The sequence below is a fragment of the Adiantum capillus-veneris genome, chromosome 9 (genome assembly GCF_014529385.1).
Source record: "Adiantum capillus-veneris isolate H3 chromosome 9, ASM1452938v2, whole genome shotgun sequence".
In the NCBI taxonomy this organism is placed as follows: domain Eukaryota; kingdom Viridiplantae; phylum Streptophyta; class Polypodiopsida; order Polypodiales; family Pteridaceae; genus Adiantum; species Adiantum capillus-veneris.
This window is the reverse complement of record NC_140939.1, coordinates 37,512,918-37,533,319: the sequence shown is the minus strand read 5'-3', so window position 1 is coordinate 37,533,319 and position 20,402 is coordinate 37,512,918. Positions and strand designations below refer to the sequence as shown.

The 20,402-nt window shown below is 45.1% G+C and overlaps 1 protein-coding gene across 4 annotated transcripts in view; it reads left to right on the top strand.

Annotated features, from left to right (window-relative positions):
• The window catches only part of LOC147450358 (P-loop containing nucleoside triphosphate hydrolases superfamily protein), a 73,726-nt gene that overhangs the window by 31,068 nt on the left and 22,256 nt on the right, over positions 1-20,402 (top strand). For all 4 annotated transcript variants that reach the window (XM_086519598.1, XM_086519597.1, XM_086519596.1 and 1 more), the window contains 3 exons: positions 19,124-19,236; positions 19,373-19,508; positions 19,605-19,703. In XM_086519598.1, coding sequence (XP_086375724.1) covers positions 19,124-19,236; positions 19,373-19,508; positions 19,605-19,703 — 348 coding nt within the window. The remainder of the gene's footprint in view (positions 1-19,123; positions 19,237-19,372; positions 19,509-19,604; positions 19,704-20,402) is intronic.

Genomic DNA, 20,402 nt, shown 5'->3' with positions numbered 1-20,402 from the left:
TAACTAATAAGTTAAGGAATCACAGATCTGTAAGAAAAGCCATCAGGAAACAGACGACTCTGGTGTGTCATATGATGGGTGACAAGAAGCACCGTGAAGGAGTTGGCCTGTTAGTTCGGTGGAAGAAGACCAGGTAATGGTGGTCCCTGATGAGTCACAAGATGGGTGACAGGTTCATCTGTAAGGGGACACACTAAGGGTCTAAGGAGGAAATCCGAACTGAGTAAGAAAGTACGCGTAAGAACGCAAGCACAAGAATAAAGATGGGTTCAATGAAGCTTTTTACGAAAAGCAGGAACAGTCGCGGGAGGACAGATGCTTTCCCGCGAGGAGTCTGTGTCTGCATTGCATCTGTGTCGTGTCCTGCACCCGGGGACGCCTGGAATGTGTCCGTGTAGCATTGTTTTCACTAACGGAGTGAGTTTTTAAAGTTTGAACAGATTCACACTTTATTTTATAAAGTGACCGGCCTCTTTATTAATAAAATAAAGCAGCCACTTAGAAGACAAAGCAACAAAACCAGCCAACGAATTCTCTCTCCCGATTTCGGGTAGAACAGCGCCCAAAAAAAAAAAAAAAAAACGGCCTCGATCTCTACGCGAGCAGTTATTCGTGCCGTGGCCAGGGAGCTATAAAAGCACCACATGCCCTCACTCACAGGAGGTACCAACGTCAGCAAGAGAAGACTCTGCCGCAAGAGTCGCGAGACTACGAAGCACGGAAGTCGCTTTTCCCACGCAAGAGTGACAGGTATCTATTGTGGATTCGTCATACGAATTGTTGTCGCGTGTTTGTGTGGTTTGTTTTGCAGGAATCTCCCGTCTTACGGGAATGCCCTTCACGGGAAGTACGGCTTGACGCCTAAGTCCCTTACGGGAAGGTACGGCTTCACGCCTAAGTCCCTTATGGGAAAGTACGGCTTCGCACCTAAGTCCCTTACGGGAAGGAACGGCCTTGTGCCCAAGCCCTTTACGGGAAAGAACGACCTTCGGGTCTAAGACTACAGAACGGAGGGGTTTCCTCGGGTTCTTGTGCTTGTAAAAAGATTCTCCCTAATAAAGAATTCTCTTTAAGGGGGGGGACCAGCCCATCTTCTGGTCCCCAGTACTGTGTCGATCTTCTCACTCTCTCTCCCTTCTCTCATGTTTCCAAAGAATTATAATTTTCAGATTTTCTAAGTGCTTGTGTACGCTCCCGTTTTGTGACACATTCCCCTCTCTTGTGTCATTATAGCACAGGTAGAATAGACGACTAATAATGGGTGAAAGCTAAATCAAGGTTTGAAGTAAAGTTTACCGCCCTTTTTAAAGTTAATAGGCCGGTTACATTTGCATTCAAGGAATTCACATTCTATGTCTCTTCCTTGGCATGGCACAGTTACAGAAAGAGCACAAGAAGGATTGAGCATCAAGCATCGGCATTTCCATTATAATTTGCCACAGTTGATTGATTTAGATCAGAAAGACAAGATTCGATCTCATTGTTTGCATGTGTTTGATGAACAGTTTGGCACTCCGTCTCTATGTTCATCTACATTTCATACATAGTCTTTAGAGAAGACGAGCTTTTCCAGTCACTTTACATGGAATGGGTATGTTCATGTTCTTGTGTTGAAAGTGGTTTCAAAAATTTTCATCCTCGGAGATTCTTGAAGAAGGTAGACGCATGACTATCGACGAACTTGAAGCATTGAAGGAGCCACAGATGACTTTGTGTCTCTTTGGGCGCGGCCCAAAGAAGCAAGCGTTGCAAACCTTTATGAAGTTCAAGTATCGCACGACCCACGCATCAGAGTGGGCTGGCGAAGAGTCCTTTCCAGGATTCCAGACGTTGTTGGCGATCTCCCTCGACGCCATACAGTTCGGTACCAATACCTCACTTTGAAAAGGAGGGGATGTCACGTGGCACATCTAACCCTATGTGTACGTGGACAAGCTACTTCATGACAAGGGTTGGGCTCAGTTCAGTCAGTCTAGAATAGGAAGTGATCTGGCACTTTTGTGAGTGTTCGCAGACCGTGCATGCCCAGACACTTAGAGTAGATTCATATCCTCTGGTTGCACACAGCATGATCATGAGATTTCCATTAGAATCCATCAGGAGCATTTTTACAATGCATAGACCTATTTTCCCCATTTTAGTCAATTTTCACTTATTATTTTTAAGTGACTTTTGTTGGAAACTAGGTAGGGCAAATTTGATAAGCTTGTATATATAGACACCTAGCGCTAGCACTTAAGGGCAGAAGAGGCAGCAGGAGTACCTTTGCTCAACAGGCACCTTCTCAGATCCCCACCAGGACCCTAGCGTTTTGCACCATCTGCAACAAGCTAGTATTTTTGGACAAGATCAGCCCTTGGCGTTTTTGCATTGCAGAATCCCGGCGACAATAGAACAACAGATCACCCTAGCGTTTTGCATTTGCAAGACAATCGGCGACAACAAGACACAGCAGATCAGCCCTAGCGTTAGCAGAGTCCACAGCCAACAGCAGTTCCCCTAGCGTTAGCAGTTTTCTCCCGCAGATAGCAGAATTCAGCCCTAGCATTTTTGGTTGCAGATCAGCTTTTGGCGTTTTGCAGGTCCATCGCGACAGATCCAACAAGAAGACCAACGTTTTCGGTTTTCAGCAAGGACACTCCACAGAACAAGTCCCGAACCTCGCAGATCTCACCTTCCTGCGGCGAGGATAGTAGTTTTCTTCCGCAGATAGCAGAATTCAGCCCTAGCGTTTTTGGTTGCAGATCAGCTTTTGGCGTTTTGTAGTTCCATCACGACAGATCCAACAAGAAGACCAGCGTTTTCGGTTTTGAGCAAACACACTCCGCAGAACAAGTCCCGAACCTCGCAGATCTCACCTTCCTGCAGCAGATCCTCGCCGCACAGTCAGATCCAGCGAAGTTTGCAGTTTCAGCCCGGAAAACGCAGATTTCAGCATCTGCGTTTTCAACGCGTCATCGTCGCATCGTCGCCATCGACATCGTCACCGAGAGAGTCAGAATTCAGCAGATAAAGATTTGCAGATTTCAGCCCTTAGCATTTTCAGATGCCAGCCCGTCTCGTCGTCGTCGACATCGTCGGCAAGTCCAAGCATTGTAGAGATTTGTGCAATCGATAGTAGACCACTCTCGCCATAGAGAGTGGGGCCTTCGGAGGAGGGTTTGTGAAATGAACGCGGAGAAAGGATCTCCCGGCTACACAGACCGCCTACAGATACGCGTCGGACGAACCACTCGACCATAGCCACCATCCGGCAGCTCCCTCGTGCTGGGGCCAGCGTCCGAGGACGTAGGCGTGCACCTGTAAGACCGGGCGTCCCATACCACCCGGCCTCACCTCCTCGAGGTGACCTCGCGCACTCCTAGCCTCGCAGGCTAACCACTGGCACTCTGCCAGTGGGGGGTCGATAACTGTAAATGAGGCCTTGGCCTCCCTTTTATAATAATGGCCGGCCACACTGGCCGTGTTCACACTACGTCTGTCCGGATACTGAACGCCCATCCGGACGGCATCTGGGCTAGATCCCCTCTCCTGTGAGCGGGATAACATACTTCCCCCCTTAAGAACCATTGATGTCCTCTTCAATGAAGTGAGGGTACTGAGCCTTCAAAGCTCTAACAGATTGCCAAGTAGCAAATCTTTGAGATTGACCCTTCCATTTAATTAAGTACTTGTCATAAGCCTTTTGGTGCGAATGACGGGTACGATGATCTAAAACTGCTTCTGGTTCTCGAGGAATATACTCAGTTTGCATATCTTGCCATACATTTTCCTCGATAGGCACCACAACGTCGGCTTCGCCCAATTTCACTCTAAGACGGCTGACATGAAACACTGGATGTACACTAACATCCGAAGGAAGAGCCAGTTTGTAGGCAACTTGGCCAATTTTCTTTGTGATCAAGAACGGACCACAATATCTAGCTGAAAGCTTATAATGCTTTCCTGTTCGCATAGTCTTGGAATCCTTCGGTATCTTCAGATAGACCCATTGTCCCACATCTAGAGTCCTTGGAGATCTCTTTTGATTAGCATAAGTAGTGACTGGATCACGAGCCGTTCTTATACTATCCTTCACCAATTCGAGCATTTCCTGCGTGTCATACAGGAAATCACGAGCTTGGCGTTCCTTGACTTTCTCTAAGCCAATAGCAATTGGGGATTTAGGCTCAAATCCATACATCAGCATGAACGGCTAAATCCAGTAGTAGAATGCTTGCTACTATTATAGGCAAATGCTTGCTACTATTATAGGCAAACTCTAACTGTGGAAGATACCTTTCCCAGTCAGACTGCCTATGAGAGACAGGCTCTCAACATGTCCTCTAACGTCTGATTCATCCACTCAGTTTGTCCGTCGGACTCAGGATGGTCAGAAGACGACATTCTCAACTTCGTCTGAAGATGAGCGAACACATCTCGCCGAAATCGGCCAGTGAACTTAGTATCTCGATCACTGACGATGTCCTCTGGGAGACCATACAACTTATAAAGCTGATCGACAAATAAAACCGCCAACTCATGGCTTTTTACTGTCGACTTCGTTGGTATAAACTTTGCTATTTTTGTGAGTCTATCGACCACAACCCAAATAGCGTCATTGCCCCGACTAGTATTTGGCAAACCAACGATGAAGTCCATGGAAATACTTTGCCACTTGGCATCTGGAATTTCCAATGGGTTTAGCGGGCCAGCTTTCCTAAGGCGCTCTGCCTTATTGACCTGACACTGAGCGCATCTCTTCACATAGCTCTCTATGTAAGAGCGCATTCTTGGCCAATAGAAATATCGCTTGACCAAAGCCAAAGTTCTCTGGATGCCTGGGTTCCCAGCGCTAGGAACATCGTGGCATTCGCACAAAATCCTTTGTCGAATCTCATCGATTTCTGGCACGCAGACTTTACCATTTCTGAACAATAGTCCACCTCTAATGGAATATTGTAGCTGTCTCATCTCTCCAGCACGACTCACTTCGGTCTCCGGACCACCCAAGCCTGTATGTGAGTCATGCCCGCTTCGACCTCGTTCCATATCTTGCCAAAATGGCCATCGGAATGACATAGCCCTCGGAGAGAGATAGAAATCCGTCGAGATTTCAGCCATAGACAAGGCATTGACCTCAGGAATCTTGCTGGGCGCATCGGCAACTCGATTGCCGGATCCTTTTCTATAACGGATCTCAAAGTCAAACTCTTGCATAAGCTCAACCCATCTAGCCTTCCGGTCTCTGAGATCACCCTGATCACAGATATAGCGCAAGGAATGATGATCTGTCCATGCAACAAACGTAGAGCCATACAAGTAGTGCCGCCATTTCCTCAGGGTGTGGACTACAACGTAAAGCTCCTTTTCATACGTTGGATAACGCATCTCAGCGTCAGAAAGCTTCTTACTTTCAAACGCGATAGGACGTCCATCCTGGTATATCCTTGATAAATTTGCGAAAGAATCCAGTAAAGCCTAAAAAGGACTTTACTTGGCGTACATTCTTCAGAATGGGCCAATTTCACACTTTATCCAATTTTTCAGGGTCAACGCGAATTCTAATGCGAGTAATGATGTGACCCAAGTACAGAAGCTCTTTTTTAAAGAATTTACACTTCGAAGCCTTAGCGTAAAGCTTCTTAGTTCTCAGTACTTTGAGAACAGTGCGTATATGCACTAGGTGCTTAGACAAACTTCGGCTGTAGATCAAGATATCATCGAGAAATACAACAACGAAGTTGCCTAAAAATGGTCTCAGCAGATCATTCATCATATGCTGGAACGTAGCTGGAGCATTGGTCAAACCAAAAGGCAAGACCAAAAACTCGTAGTGACCATAACGCGTATGGAAGCTTGTCTTAGGAATATCTTCCAGTTTGATCCGTATCTGATGATAGCCTGATCGCAGGTCTATCTTGGTAAAATACAACTCTCCATGGAGCCGATCTATCAGATCGTCCATGTGCGGGAGCGGATACTTGTTCTTGACAGTGAGTTTATTCAACCCCTTGTAATCCACGTAGAAGCGCATAGTGTTATCCTTCTTTCGAGAAAGTAGCACTGGCGCTCCCCACGGGGATTTGCTAGGCCGAACAAAACCCCTGTCGAGATAATCCTTCAGCTGTCACTGAATCTCGTCCTTCTCGGTTTTACTAAACCGATAGGGTTGCTTTGAGAAGGGCTGACTACCAACCACCAACTCAATGCCATGATCTATTCCTCTCGAAGGCGGCAAGCTAGGAGGTAGATCATCAAGAAAAACATCCTTGAAATCAGTCATGATTTCTCGGATAAGGTTGGATTCGTCTAAATCCCCAAGTTAAATAGAAGAACGTGAAACATTTTTACGAAATTCAGTGACAGAAGTACCAAGCACTAATGAATCAAACCAAGCAGATGGTACACATTGATAAAAGTCAACATCAGAAGACTTTATTTCTTTATACATTTCCAAAGCAGTAACAACTGGTATTGCAAAACCATTATTTACAGACTTTTGAATACAAAGCATCACAGATACATGAGGCATGTTCTGTTTAACAAAAACAAGAGAGTGATGTACATAGTCTATATACAATGAGTCTTGTTTATCATAAAACCATGGAATTCCTAAAAAAACATCTGCTCTGTCCAGACGCATGATGTGGAAATCCAGGTTCTCTTTGTAATCAGCCAGCTCGAGCGACAAGTCTGGAACCATCCGATTCCATACATCTGTATCCACGCCGCGAGCCATCTTCACGTAATACTCATGGTCACTGTCCCCCGTCCGCAGGCTCAATTTCTGCACCAATTTTGCATCCACAAAATTGTGTGAGCTTCCATTATCAAGGAGTACGATCACGTCGTGACCATTGATCTTCCCGGGGAAACGGAGAAGATCGTGCTTATCAAACACCTTGGTGCTAAAAGTACAGTTAGTGCATGAACTGTGCGCCAAATGATGGATTTCAACTTGAACAACATCAGAGTTACCTGAGATCTCGCGAATCTGAACCGAAGGACGGCCTTGCGGTTTCTGCGTCTTTTTCTTCTTAGGGCAATCCTTGATTTGGTGACCCGTCTGGCCACATCCGAAGCAAGCCCTCTTCTTCACTGCATCAGCAACTGAAGCATTTCTGGCTTTCTTCTTCTCTTGAGAAGATCTCGGCGGTGATTTGGACTTATGCTGGAATCGGGGTCGCTTCCTCGAAGCACCCTCACCGGATTGATGGTCTGCAGTTCTTTTCTTCTCATAATTCGCTCCATTTATTAAATGGAATGTCTTGGCCTTTGCCACTGCAGCCTCGACATTAGTCGGGGCTTTGTCCTTGATCAAGGCCCAACGGTAATCTTCATGTAACCCCAGCAAGTACATGTGCACGGTGTGCGTAGAATCCACCTTGCAGAAGGTGAGCGCCTCTTTGAAAGCTGTCGTATACTTATCAAAAGACAGAGTTTTCATCGAAAGACTCTGCAATTTGGCATAGGCTTTCAAAGGGTCCATTTTGGTGAAATCCCTCTTGAATTTCACACAAAAATCAACCCATGTCGTAAGCTTCTCTGTCATGTCACGCCACCAGGTAAGCGCCTTACTGTGCAGATAGAGAGGAATTGTCTGAATCCTCCGTTCATCATGCTCCCCATGGAGATCAAAGTATGTGGTCCACTAGTGCAGCCAGTTATTTACGGCCAATTCCGTACACTCCTCTTCACTTGAGAAATTTGTAGTTTTGTACGGAATTGTGGCAGTCGGACCACCCTATGAGCGCCCAAAAGCAGCAATTTGCATCCGCAATTGCTGGAGATGGGTTTCCCCCTCGGAAATACGCGCAGTCGTCGACTGAGCCATATTTTCGAGAGTTGAAAGTCGGGAACTGAGCCCCTGTACGACCCCTTCAAGAGAGGCCAGGCGAAGGTTCGTCTGAACATTCGCGTTTTCCAGAGCGGTAACACGCTGGTCGAAGCTCTGGAAAGTGCTTGTAATCTATGTGTAGAGAGCATGCGTGAATGGAATTTAAATGTTACCTGGCGCGTCGTCACGCTGCACATCCAAGCTGGAGGAATCCTTGGTGAAGTGCGTGAAAAACTGGAAAATTCACGCGAAACCGAGCCTTTTCTGTACTTTTTGATCGCTAAAAGTTTGAGTTGCGAAGAGCTCCACGCGTCGGCGTGAGCGTCTGAAGGCGAGCAGGTGATGGCGGGAGCGCGGGAGTGCGAGCAGATGAGAGAGAGCAGGCTGGGGAGAGAAGTAGGAGTCTAAAAACTCATTTCTCTACATGTAACAGACTTGGATACTCAAGTCAAGAATCAACCGCGACAACACCAAATAACCACTTCAAAACAATTCACAGATCACAATAGATTTGCACTGGCCTGACGGAGTTCTGTGCCTAGAGATATTGGCCCCAAAGACTGGCGCCCCTTTCGGTATTTCTTTTTATATTAATCGAATCACAGTACAAGAGAGTGGCTAGGGTTTCACTCTCAGACTCTGCGTCCAGATGCTCTGAGAAGTGAAGCCCTCTCCACATATTTAAAAGTACAAGGGATGCCCAAAAGCAGAGCCCCAAAAGCTTTAAAAATCAAAAGCATCAGATCTCTCTCTCTCTCAGAGGTCTTTTTTTTAAAAAAAGCAAGTTCTCTCTCTTTCTCATGGCATAAACTCCAAAAAGCAAGATTCGCGTCGCTCATCATTAAAAAAAATGATGAGCGACGCGAATCTTGCTTTTTGGAGTTTATGCCATGAGAAAGAGAGAGAACTTGCTTAAAAAAAAAAAAAGACCTCTAAGAGAGAGAGAGAGAACTAATGCTTTTGATTTTTAAAGCTTTTGGGGCTCTGCTTTTGGGCATCCCTTGTACTTTTAAATATGTGGAGAGGGCTTCACTTCTCAGAGCATCTGGACGCAGAGTCTGAGAGTGAAACCCTAGCCACTCTGTTGTACTGTGATTCGATTAATATAAAAAGAAATACCGAAAGGGGCGCCAGTCTTTGGGGCCAATATCTCTAGGCACGGAACTCCGCCAGGCCAGTGCAAATCTATTGTGATCTGTGAATTGTTTTGAAGTGGTTATTTGGTGCTGTCGCGGTTGATTCTTGACTTGGAGTATCCAAGTCTGCTACATGTAGAGAAATGAGTTTTTAGACTCCTGCTTCTCTCCCCAGCCTGCTCTCTCTCATCTGCTCGCACTCCCGCGCTTTCTGGAATTAGGGTTTTTGGCAGAAATTAGGGTTTCTGCTGTCCGCCACGGGCATCACTTTGTGACATACCCTCCTCTTGAAAGCATTGTAATCGACCGCGATTACGCCTGCAAAACCGACAGAAGCCATAAACCGTTTTAGTAGACACTGACTGTTAGTACCTACGTACTAGGAACACACATCTAGCACATGTACAAAATCGACAGTCACATCACACGACATCATAGGACATCACCAGACATCATAGGACATCACATGACATTCAACATTCATTCGGATCTTAGACCATGATTTATCGGCAATGTAGCTAGCAATCACGTCTAGGTCCAATCGGGACCTCATCGATGTTTGATTGACTAACCCCTATTGCAACCATGTCTGTTCAAGATCAAGTAGACCAAAATGCTGCAGTCATTTCGTCTATCAGTTCCTGCACTCAAAAGAAGTGAAGAAACAAATCAACATTATTATCAGGAATTCCATTTCATAAAGTCATACAATAGAATACTGTCAGCTCTCAGTATCCCTGAAGCTCAAAGAGACATCAGTAACCCTAGTATCAAAATCGAGGCATCTGTTGACAAAGGAGCGGAGTAACTCCCCTCTTGTGCATCCCACTGCACCAGATGTTCGGCCAAGCTGAATTTCTGGGTTCCATTTGCAGTAGACTATGCTAAACCAAAACATCGAGGTAAAGTTTCACAATCCGAAGAGTATCTGCTAGGTCCTCCTCCTCCATCCACTTCGCATCAAATGCAGGAAAGTTCTTGAACTTAACCAAGAACCGCCTTCGGACTTTACCTTTCTTCGTATTGTTATGTGCCAAGGCCCAAAATCTGTTCAGGAACAAGGATCTCCTCGTTTTCTTCCACTTCGGGTTGCTTATCAGGCTCCCCATCATCAGGCACATCACCTTTAAAAGGTTTCAAGAGACTCACATGGAAAGCATTGTGAATCGTCCAAGTATCTGGCAGTTTCAATCGGAAGGAGACATCATTTATCTTGTCAGTGATCTGGAAAGGTCCGTAGTATTGCATACTAAGCTTTGGAAAAAGCCTCTCCTTTCCCTTTTTCTTTCGTAGGCGTGCCTTCTCAAAACGTAAGAGCACCCGATCATCCTCCTTCAATTTCAAGTCGCGACGATGGCGATCTGCTGCCTTTTTCTGTCGTTCTCGAGACTCGTGCAAAGTCTCGCGAACCTTGGCAAAAGCCGTATCCAAATCTCGTGAATATTCATCCGCTTCAAATATCTAATCTTTCGTACTCAAGAAGGATGGAACCTTCGCAGCACTTTCAACAATCTCAAATGGCGTCTTCCCCGTCGATCTTGTTATTGTAGGCAAATTCCACCAAAGGTAAGTTCTTTTCCCATTGAGTCTTTTGATCCGAGATACAAGACTTCAATATATCTGAAACCACTGAAGTGGCAATCTCAAATTGCCCGTCAGTCTGCAAGTGGAACGATGACGAGAACTGCAACTGCGTGCCAATGTTCTCTCAAATTGCCTTCCAAAACAAACTCATAAATCTGGGGTCTTTGTCGGAGACAATCGTCTCAGACGTGCCATGTAATCGGAAAATCATCGTGATCATTGTGTGTTCTCGGGAGATAAAAAATGAAATCCATTTCTATACTTTTCCAGGGGCGGGTGGGTATGGGTAAAGGTTTTAACAATCCCTGTGCCTTATGCCTGTCAAAATTGACCTTCTGGCATACTAAGCAACTGCGCACAAACTCTTCCACATCCTTTTTGAGTTTCGGTTCAAAGAAGTATCTCTTTACCCCCTTCATGGTGGTAGCAATGCCGTGGTGACTCGTAAAAGGTGGACAGTGGCATTCAGTCATAACCTTTTTCCTCAACAGTTGTGTAATGCACAACATAGTCTTTTTCATCAAGTAGCCTTCCCGAAGGGAGTATCCAGCTACTGTCTCCCCATCCTGTATTCGTGTGAAAATATCTGCAAAATCTGTGTCTGTGGCATACTGATCGACCCTATCCTCGAAGCTCCTATGATGTATCGTGGAAATAGCCAGAACCAACGGCTTCCGAGACAAAGCATCTGCCACCACATTCTTTTGTCCCTGCACGTGGACAATCTGGAAGTGAAACTGTGACAAGATGTTCGCCCACCGCATCTGCTTTTCCTAAAGCTGCTTCTGTGACAAGAAGTAGCGCACACTCTGATGGTCTGTAAAGACAGTAAAATCTGCTCCGAGTAGGTAATGCCGCCACTGAGTAAGAGCATGGATAACCGCCAAAATCCCTTTCTCATATATCTGTGCTGTCATCTCCGGCCTAGAGAACAATCGCCTCTCATAAGCTATGACATGGCCTTCTTGCATCAAGACCGCACCCAGACTACGACCACAAGCATCACAATATACTTCAAATGACTTCTGCAAGTCCGGCAAAATCAAAACAGGTCCTGAAGTCAATTTCTCTTTCAAGGTCTGAAAGGCAGTCACCTCTGTGGATCCCCACGAGAGAGGTACTCCTTTCTGTGTCGATATGCAAAGGGGAAGCAACCTGTGCAAACTTTCATATGAACCGCCTGTAGTACGAACACAGTCCCAAGAAGCTTCTAACTTCATGGACATTCCTCAAATCGGGCCAATCACGAATAGTCTCTATCTTGGCCGGGTCCATTTGCACTCCTGTTGCTGACACAATGTGTCCCAAAAAGTGTATCTGTGGTAGGAAAAATTCACTTTTCTTTGCATTAATCACTAACGTGTCATCCCGTAATGCCTGAAAGACTTGAAGCAGATGATCTCTGTGTTTTGCCTCATTCTTGGAGAAAACAATGATGTTGTCAAAGAAAGTGCCAACAAATAGCCTGTACTCTCGAAAAATCCTGTCCATCATCCGGTTAAATGTTGTAGGAGTATTGGTTAAGCCAAAAGGCATCACCAAAAACTCAAATAACCCAAAAGTCGTTCGAAAAGCTGTCTTGTAGACGTCTCCCGGCGCTATTCTGATCTGATGATATCCACTCTTCAAGTCAATCCTACTAAAGCACGAGGATCCCTGTAACCTGTCGAGTATATCATCGATTCTAGGAATCGGAAATCTGTTCTTGATGGTGATTTTGTTGAGAGCTCTATAATCGATGCACATTCTCCAAGATCCGTCTTTCTTCAAAACCAACAACATTGGAGAGCAATACGGTGAAGTACTAGGCTGGACAAGACCCTTTTCCAAGAGGTCTTTCACTTGGTTCATAATCTTTTCAATCTGTACTCGGCTCACACGGTAAGGTGGCCGGTTCGACGACGTGCTTCCAGGTATCAGGTCAATGGTCTGATCTTTAGGCCCTCTAAAAAGCAATCGGCATGAGTGTGGAGAAAAATCTTATCGTTATTTTGTTCAGGTCAAAACATATTCAATCTTTATCCATCGCTCAATTGTCTCCCAAAAGAATGAGTAAAGAAACTGAAGTTCATCAAGTACAATCTCTGAGGCCTTCCTTTGTCAAAGTCCCTTTCTCGGCCCGGTAGTCAACCACGGCGTAGTTCTGGTGGTACCAAGGGATTTCGAGTAGAACGTCACTCGCGTGCCCTGAACACCCTTGTCATTGCAAACGAAGTTTGCCAATGCTCGGTGTAATGGCAACATCCCATCCGGGTGCTAGTCGAACTACCTCCGCCTGTGGCGTCAGTCTGTCGGGCATAATTCTAAATCGAGCCGCCAATTCCAAGTGAAAAGAAGTTGGCCTTGGCTCCTTCAAAAGAGCGTCCTGATCCTTCACTTTGCCCCAAAAAGTGGCAAAGTTTGTACTTTTATTCATTAGATTCGGTGCAGGTTCCACGCCATGTGGTACCTGTTCTGTTTTTCTATCTGCCTTTTCTGCCACGTTCCTCAACTGCTCTCGAGCTCTCAGTCCTGTCGTCGTCTTTATCATTCTATTCTTTCTGTGCCTTTTTAGGGCACTTCGTGGAGATATGTCCATGTTCCCCGCATCCAAAGCACTTCCCCTCTCTAATGAAGCGAGCTTTCTCCTGAGGAGTAAGCTTGGGTCGTGCATCCTTCTTCTCTGGGTTGCTCTTTTTCCTTCTACTTTCATTCCCAGAAGTCTGTTCGGCTCGTTTTGTCATGGCCTCATTTGTGGGGTAGGTCAGACTGCCAGAGTGAATGGCAAAGCCCCGCTTCACATGACTCATCAACTCTTGAATAGAAGCTGACTTCTGTTCCAAGCAGTGATCTCGGATCTATGTAGGTAGACCCAAGGTAAACCGCTCAATCTGTTCTCTGAACGAGATCTTGAATGAAGAGGCGGGTAGAAAAGAGCTCCACAATCTTTCACAATAAGCATTGATTGTATCTTTCTTGGTCATCCGAAGATGGTTCCAAGCAGCTCGTATATCTCGTTCGTATTCTTGCGTCAACCAAGAAGAAATAAAAAGCTTCTTAAATTTCAGCCATTTAACTGGCGCAGTCTTGTTTAAAAGAAGCGTGGACCACCAAGTACGAGCATTCCTCTTAAAGTAAGAGGCAGCTCTCCGAATCTTGGAGTGCTCTGAATAGCGTCCTCTCGCGAAAGCGATGTCAAACTGCTGTATAAAAGACAAAGCCTTCGAAGCATCTGAGTATCTTGAAAAAGTATCAAACTTGATCGAGTGGCCACCTTCCTTAAACTCTCGGACTTTCTTGCTTTTATCTTCGAGAAAGTCATACTGGTTAGCTTTGTAAAAAACAATTCTTCTTGTTCGCATAAAAGTTTCCGTCATCGGAATCTGAGCAATCTGGAGACGAGTCCTCAGTAGAACTGTTTCTTTGCTTTTTTCTTGCCCTTTCCGAAGCTTTGTTTCTTGCTTCGCTTTTTGCTTTTCCTGTCTTCTTCTCTCGAGTCTGAAGAGCTAGAAGAACTGTCAGAAGAAGAAGAAGAAGAACTGGGTAAGCCTTCAAACTTGACACGCTTCTTCAGTTTCTTTGCCTTGTCGAATGTCGACCGACGACCCAAATATCCCGGGAAGTCAGTGCCTTTCTTCTGCTTTTTGCCTTGCTTTTTGTCTTTCTTTTGCATGTCGAAAAGCAGAGCAATCCGTGCATCAACCACGTTCTCCAGTTCCTTCTCAGTATATTTCTTGGAGGCAGAAGGTTTCTTGAGAGCGGGTTTCGGGAGCGGTGTTGTGGTTCTTTGCCACTCCGTCTGTACCTCTTCCAAAGAGGTCTGGTTCATATATTTTGCCATCTTCGAGTCCTTGGCAAAACTGAGCATCATCTTTGTTGCATCACCGATCAATTGATGTCGCTCCATCCCTCGCTGCTCCGCTAGAGTAGGCCTAGGCGGACCATACTCCGTGCCGGAATCTCGTCGTGATCCGTGCCCGCATCTCTAGATGCAGAGGGAGTCGACTGATTATTGCCTAAAGCCATAGGTGCCACGGAAAAAAAAAATTCGGGGATCGGATTTCCCGTAGAAGAGAAATCAGCCGTGCTCTGATACCACTGTAGCAGACTTGGACACTCCAAGTCAAGAATCAACCGCGACAGCACCAAATAACCACTTCAAAACAATTCATAGATCACAATAGATTTGCACTGGCCCGGTGGAGTTCCGTGCCTAGAGATTTTGGCCCCCAAAGACTGGTGCCCCTTTCGGTATTTCTTTTTATATTAATCGAATCACAGTACAAGAGAGTGGCTAGGGTTTCAGACTCAAGTTTAATAAACTCAGGTTTCAGACCTTTTTAAAAAAAGTCCAAACTTAAAAGGGCCTGGCCACTTTAAATTAATCAAAGTGGTCACTTAATAAAAGGGCCAGCGTTAAAAAAAATTAAAGCCAGCAGTGTGGGTTCATCTTCAAAAGCAGCGCTGGCCAGAGTACTGACACGTGGAGGAAAAAAAATCCCCCCCCCCCCCCCCCCCCCCCCCCACCCAACAGGCGCGTGGTATCCGTGCCCCGCACACGCCATGAGCGCCACACTGGAGCCAGCGCATACCAACTTCTCCACGTTGGAGAATTAACGCAGCCCTGGCAGGTGGTCACCCGCAAGCAAAGAGAGAGGTAGCACTCTCTCTCTCTCTATGCTTCGCACAGAGGAGAAGGAGACTACAGAGAAAGCTTAAAGAGGATACTACATGCTGAATTTTAATCTAAAATCAGCCACTTAATGAGTGATTTACTGATTTCATAAAAAACTAGTAAAATGAATAAGTAATTCCCCCAATTTTCAATGCCAATTTGCTGATTTTTATCAAAAATCAGCAGCATAGTATTGATTTACACCTGCAAACATACTCAAGAGAAGAAAATTAATTAATTAAATAACTATTTCACCATAAAAATTGCATGAAACAAAGACTATCCGACTCGAACCTATCCGTAGGTGTGCACACAGTCTCTCGTGCAGCCAAGCCGGCTCTGATACCATGAAACGAACGCGGAGAAAGGATCTCCCGGCTACACAGACCGCCTACAGATACGCGTCGGACGAACCACCCGACCATAGCCACCATTCGGCAGCTCCCCCGTGCTGGGGCCAGCGTCCGAGGACGTAGGCGTGCACCCATAAGACTGGGCGTCCCATACCACCCAGCCTCACCTCCTCGAGGTGACCTCGCGCACTCCTAGCCACGCGGGCTAACCACTGGCACTCTGCCAGTGGGGGTCGATAACTGTAAATGAGGCCTTGGCCTCCCTTTTATAATAATGGCCGGCCACACTTGCCGTGTTCACACGACGTCTGTCCGGATACTGAACGCCCATCGCGACGGCATTTGGGCTAGATCCCCTCTCCTGTGAGCGGGACATAACAGTTTGACAACATTCTGGTGTCGTATTCTTCTCTCTCTATCTCTCAGTCTCATGCACCTTCATTCACAGTGTTCACCACTTTGTTTGTATCCATTGCACTCTCTCACTAAAGGAACGGAAGGCTCTCCCTTCCATAAGTAAAAGGAACCTTGAGCACAGTTCGGAGCACTGATCTTGAGCAAAGTTTAACATTCACTTTCGCTGCACCTTACAATGAGAGACTCAAACAATGTATACTCACTAATCATGCGCACAAGAGATACTTCTTGACTGGCGATTGTGGACCTCGACTTGAGAGCCAAGATCGGTCTTGCGTGACTGATCGTATCTGCAATTGGGTTAGTTTACTAGGAACACAATCAATCAAACCACCAAATTGCTCACAAGATTGGAACCATCTAGCTTGACGGTCACTCCAAGGTGTACTCAATACAGACTGGAGCAACTTGAAGGCGTGAAGATCCTTACGAACCATCAAATCTCTATCATGCACAAAATGCGTGTCGTGCTTAGGAGAATGAACGATTAGGGCGGCAGACTTTAGCTTTCACCCGATCTTTACTTGAAGTATATGACACAAAGCATATACCCGAATAAACTTGTAATTGGAATTGAACATTTCAAACACACCACGGCCTGGTAGCTAGAGTGCTTCCAAGCAGACAGTTACAGTGCATTGGCCCCAAAGGTTGGCGCCCCTTTCGGTATTTCTTTATTCAATTAAAGCTTTGGAGAAAAATCTTTAATTCCCTACGTGCTGTCCCACTTTTATTGGACTGAAAATGGCCTATTCTAGCCTAATTTCGGCATCATAACTGCTGTAGGATGCTTCATAGACCACATCCCCATGACATAGGCGAGTTTCCGGGCGCAATAGAGCACTTACCTAAACTTGGCGAGAAATTTCAGTGTGTTGAATTCTCTGTTTTCGGCCTTGAAAATGCACCAAAACACATGTAGGGCGATTCTCTAGCTTCCCCGAAGCTCCTAGGACTGTTAAGGATATAAAAGGGTCAAAACCCTAAACCGGCAAAAATACACAACAAAGGTTTTATTGAGTTTTTGGACAGATTCAGACCATTTTTAAAGGTGACCAGCCGCCCACTTAATAAGTGGGCAGCCTATGATTAAATAAAGCAGTATAAACCAGCCATCGATTTTTCTCTCTTTTTCTGGCAGAAAAGTGCCCCCCAAAAAAAAAAACGAAAAACAGCCGCTACGCGAGCAGCCAATGCTTTGCTATCTTTGCCGTGGCCAGGGAGCTATAAAAGCATCATAGGCACTCTCCCAGAGAGAAGACGAGTTCTTGCAAGAAGAAGATGCTGCTACAGATTTCATCCGCAAAGAAGACATTGCCGGTGATGCCCATGGCTGCCCTAAGTGTACTAGATGTCGCCAAGACCCAGTGTGCGAGTTCTCTTGCGAAGAAGTGCCTATAGAGCGTGTTTCCATCGCGACAAGTTGCTATTTTTCTTTGTTTTCAGTCCATAAACGTCGTAGACGGGGCTGACTTACGAGAAGGAACCTGAGAACACACCTCTTTTGTCTGTAGGATTGGAAGAGAGGATTTCCTATAAAGAGATCTCTTCTGGGGAATTGCTTTTCGAGAACCAAGTTGCGTTTCGAGCGTCGAGACTTAGAAGGTAACGATTTTCATGTTATGATCTCTAAGTATTTGTTTGCAGGTGTACTTCCTCTTGGTGAGGGAGTAGGAGCAGAGGAAGGCATGAGCCTCTGCAGGAGAAAAGCGTTCTGAGGAACTAGAGCTAGATAAGCCCAAGGGTTTTGTACCTGAGTTTAGGAAGTAGATCCACGGATCGGAGAAAGGTAGTCTCTCGAGTTGTGATCTGGAAGTTGAGATTCCCAAGTAAGGACTCCGTGTTCGGGAAAGCAGAGTTATTCTGCAGGAAGAGGACTCATGGAAACTGAGTCGGAAAAAGAGTTGCAGGGATGCCATGCTCTGATTCTGGAAGGTGAAATCCAGAGGCGAGAACCTTGATTCTCGAGGATTTGGAATAAGAAATGGAAGTTCCTTGGAATAGGGTTTTGCCCTAGGAATAGGAAGCCGAGGCTTCTAGGAACCATCAAGTCTTATTCTAGAACGAACGTGGTAATACGTTCGGTTCAAGTGCTTGTATAGACTTCTCCTTAGTAATAAAGATACTATTAAGGGGGGGACCAACCCATCTTCTGGTCCCCAGTATTGTGTCTCTCTCCATCTCTCTCTCTATTTATTTCTCTGTATCCTTTGGCTTCAGTATTAAGTGATAAATTCTATTTATCTGAGTATATTTTATATTGTTATGCGCTCCCGTTTGTCACACTAGCCAACCTTTTACTACTCGGATTTCAGTGCCGACTGGCTTGACCAACTCGTGGCGACCCGGCCTTCATTGTTGCGGGTGAAACTTTCGGCCATCGTCCGTTTCACATTGGCCATACAATGTCCGGTCATTTGTGACTTCAAAAGGAGGGTCCCAAAAATTAAATAAAAATCAAGGGAAAGAAACCAACAACTAAGGTTGGTGGTTGTCATAGCCTCATGACATGCCCAAAATGCTAGAAGCTCTGCTTAGTGATCACAACATGCCAAAAGTACGAGGGGGGGTAGGGGGGGGGGGGGGGGGGGGGGGTTGCATATATAGGGCAATAGCAAAATTGCCCTACCCAGCTAGAAAACCGCACTATCTTGAAAAATGGCTAAAATGCTAATAAATGTGTAAACTCACTGAAAATGACCCATCTTCTTGTGGGGGAATTATAATACAAAAGTCCTTTTGGAGGGCGGGTTACCGGCTCCAAGCAAATCCTGTCCTCAGCAAGTTGTCAATCTTAATGTGTTTTTCTCTTCAAAGTTATGTTTCATGATTTGATGTTTTAATGTGTACATGATGCTATCAGCCATGCACTACCTACGTTTCTCCTCTAAAGAATCCTCTTAATGGAAAACTCCGTTTTCATTAACTAATTCCGTTGCAATTGCATGAAAATACTAGTTTCTGTGACACCAGAGGTTGTACTAGAGTCACACATGGATGTAACCTTTTGATCTCATAGGTCATTTTGAGTTGTTAATATAACATTTCATTTCATCATCTCCCCCCTTCCTTCTCTCTCTTTGCGAAAGAAAAGGGCAAAACTCTTTGATATTTCATTGCCTAAAACACTACAATAATTTTGACATTGTTCTTTTGGCAGTCTTTTGACCATGGATACTATCTCATGGTACGTGCTATTCAAGAGCTTCGAGATAAAAAGAAAGGCCCAGTTGCAGTGGGCATTGGTGGACCATGTGGTTCTGGTAAATCCAGGTACATGACCTGTGATGTGTCAGTTCTGTTTGATTAGTTGTGTGCAGTCGTTTCAATTGATTTTTCTGATCTTTGCCCCTCATTCTGTGATGCGATTTCCATGTAATGCCTTTGTCCTATTTTCTTGTACATCTAGTTTGGCAAGCAAGGTAGGTGCGGTATTTGGGGGTGCAGTCATTGCAATGGAACATTATCAAGATCCATCAATTGCAGCAGATGACAGTAAAGAGTTGGACTTGTTAGATTTTTCACTCTTGAGGAAAAATTTGGAGGTGACGAACGCTTTGAACAAAACGAATGTGGAAACAGTTTTGCTTTGAAATATTAAACTGCAAATGGTTTAAAGTTTTTATTGTTAAATTTTTCAGGGTCTTTTGCAAGGGAATGACATAGCTATGCCACAGTTTGATTTTCAACAAAAAAAGAGATTGGGGTACAAGGTGGTTGCTGCTCCAGAATCTGGGGTGGTAAGGGGCCTATCGATTTGCTTTAGACATACGGTTTTTAATGTGAGTCTTTGTAAACCTCTTGTTTAGGGGTACTCATAAACAAGCATCAGCACCAAGGTCCAAAACCTTACAAACGCTTTCATGTGTGGGGTTTGAGGAGAGGTAGCGTAGCGTCAGTTTTACCTTTGGACTAGTCTACAACTTTCCCTTCAAGGATATTCTTTCTTTCTGCTGGCTTTAATGATTTCAAAGCAATCCAGCCTTTGTGCACTGCAAGCGATAGTAAGGTTCTGTTTAGAACACTTTTTGATTTTGCATGTCCGATATCAAAGTTCTTTTAAAAACGTGTCTTGATTTTGTGTCCAATGTCCGTATGTCCATTCAGTGATCTAAATCATCCATTGATTTGTTGTTGAGCCTCGTCCTTTATAAGATGAAGCTTTAAAGTAGATGATTCGCATGCATTATTTTTCCAAGTCAAAATGTGCCATTAAGGATTGAAGTTAGTTCGGAGCTATCTTGGGAACTACTGAGGATAGGTGCTCTAAAGCACATATGTAAAGCACTTGGTAAGTGTATAAAGAAAGCCATCATTTGAAGTAGGGCAAAAAGTTTCTGGCTGCATGCGTTTCTAGCAAGGAAAACAGGTTTGAAAGCGGCAGACACCTTTTGTTTTGAGCTTCAACAATTTAAATGTGATATGGAAAATGACAGAAT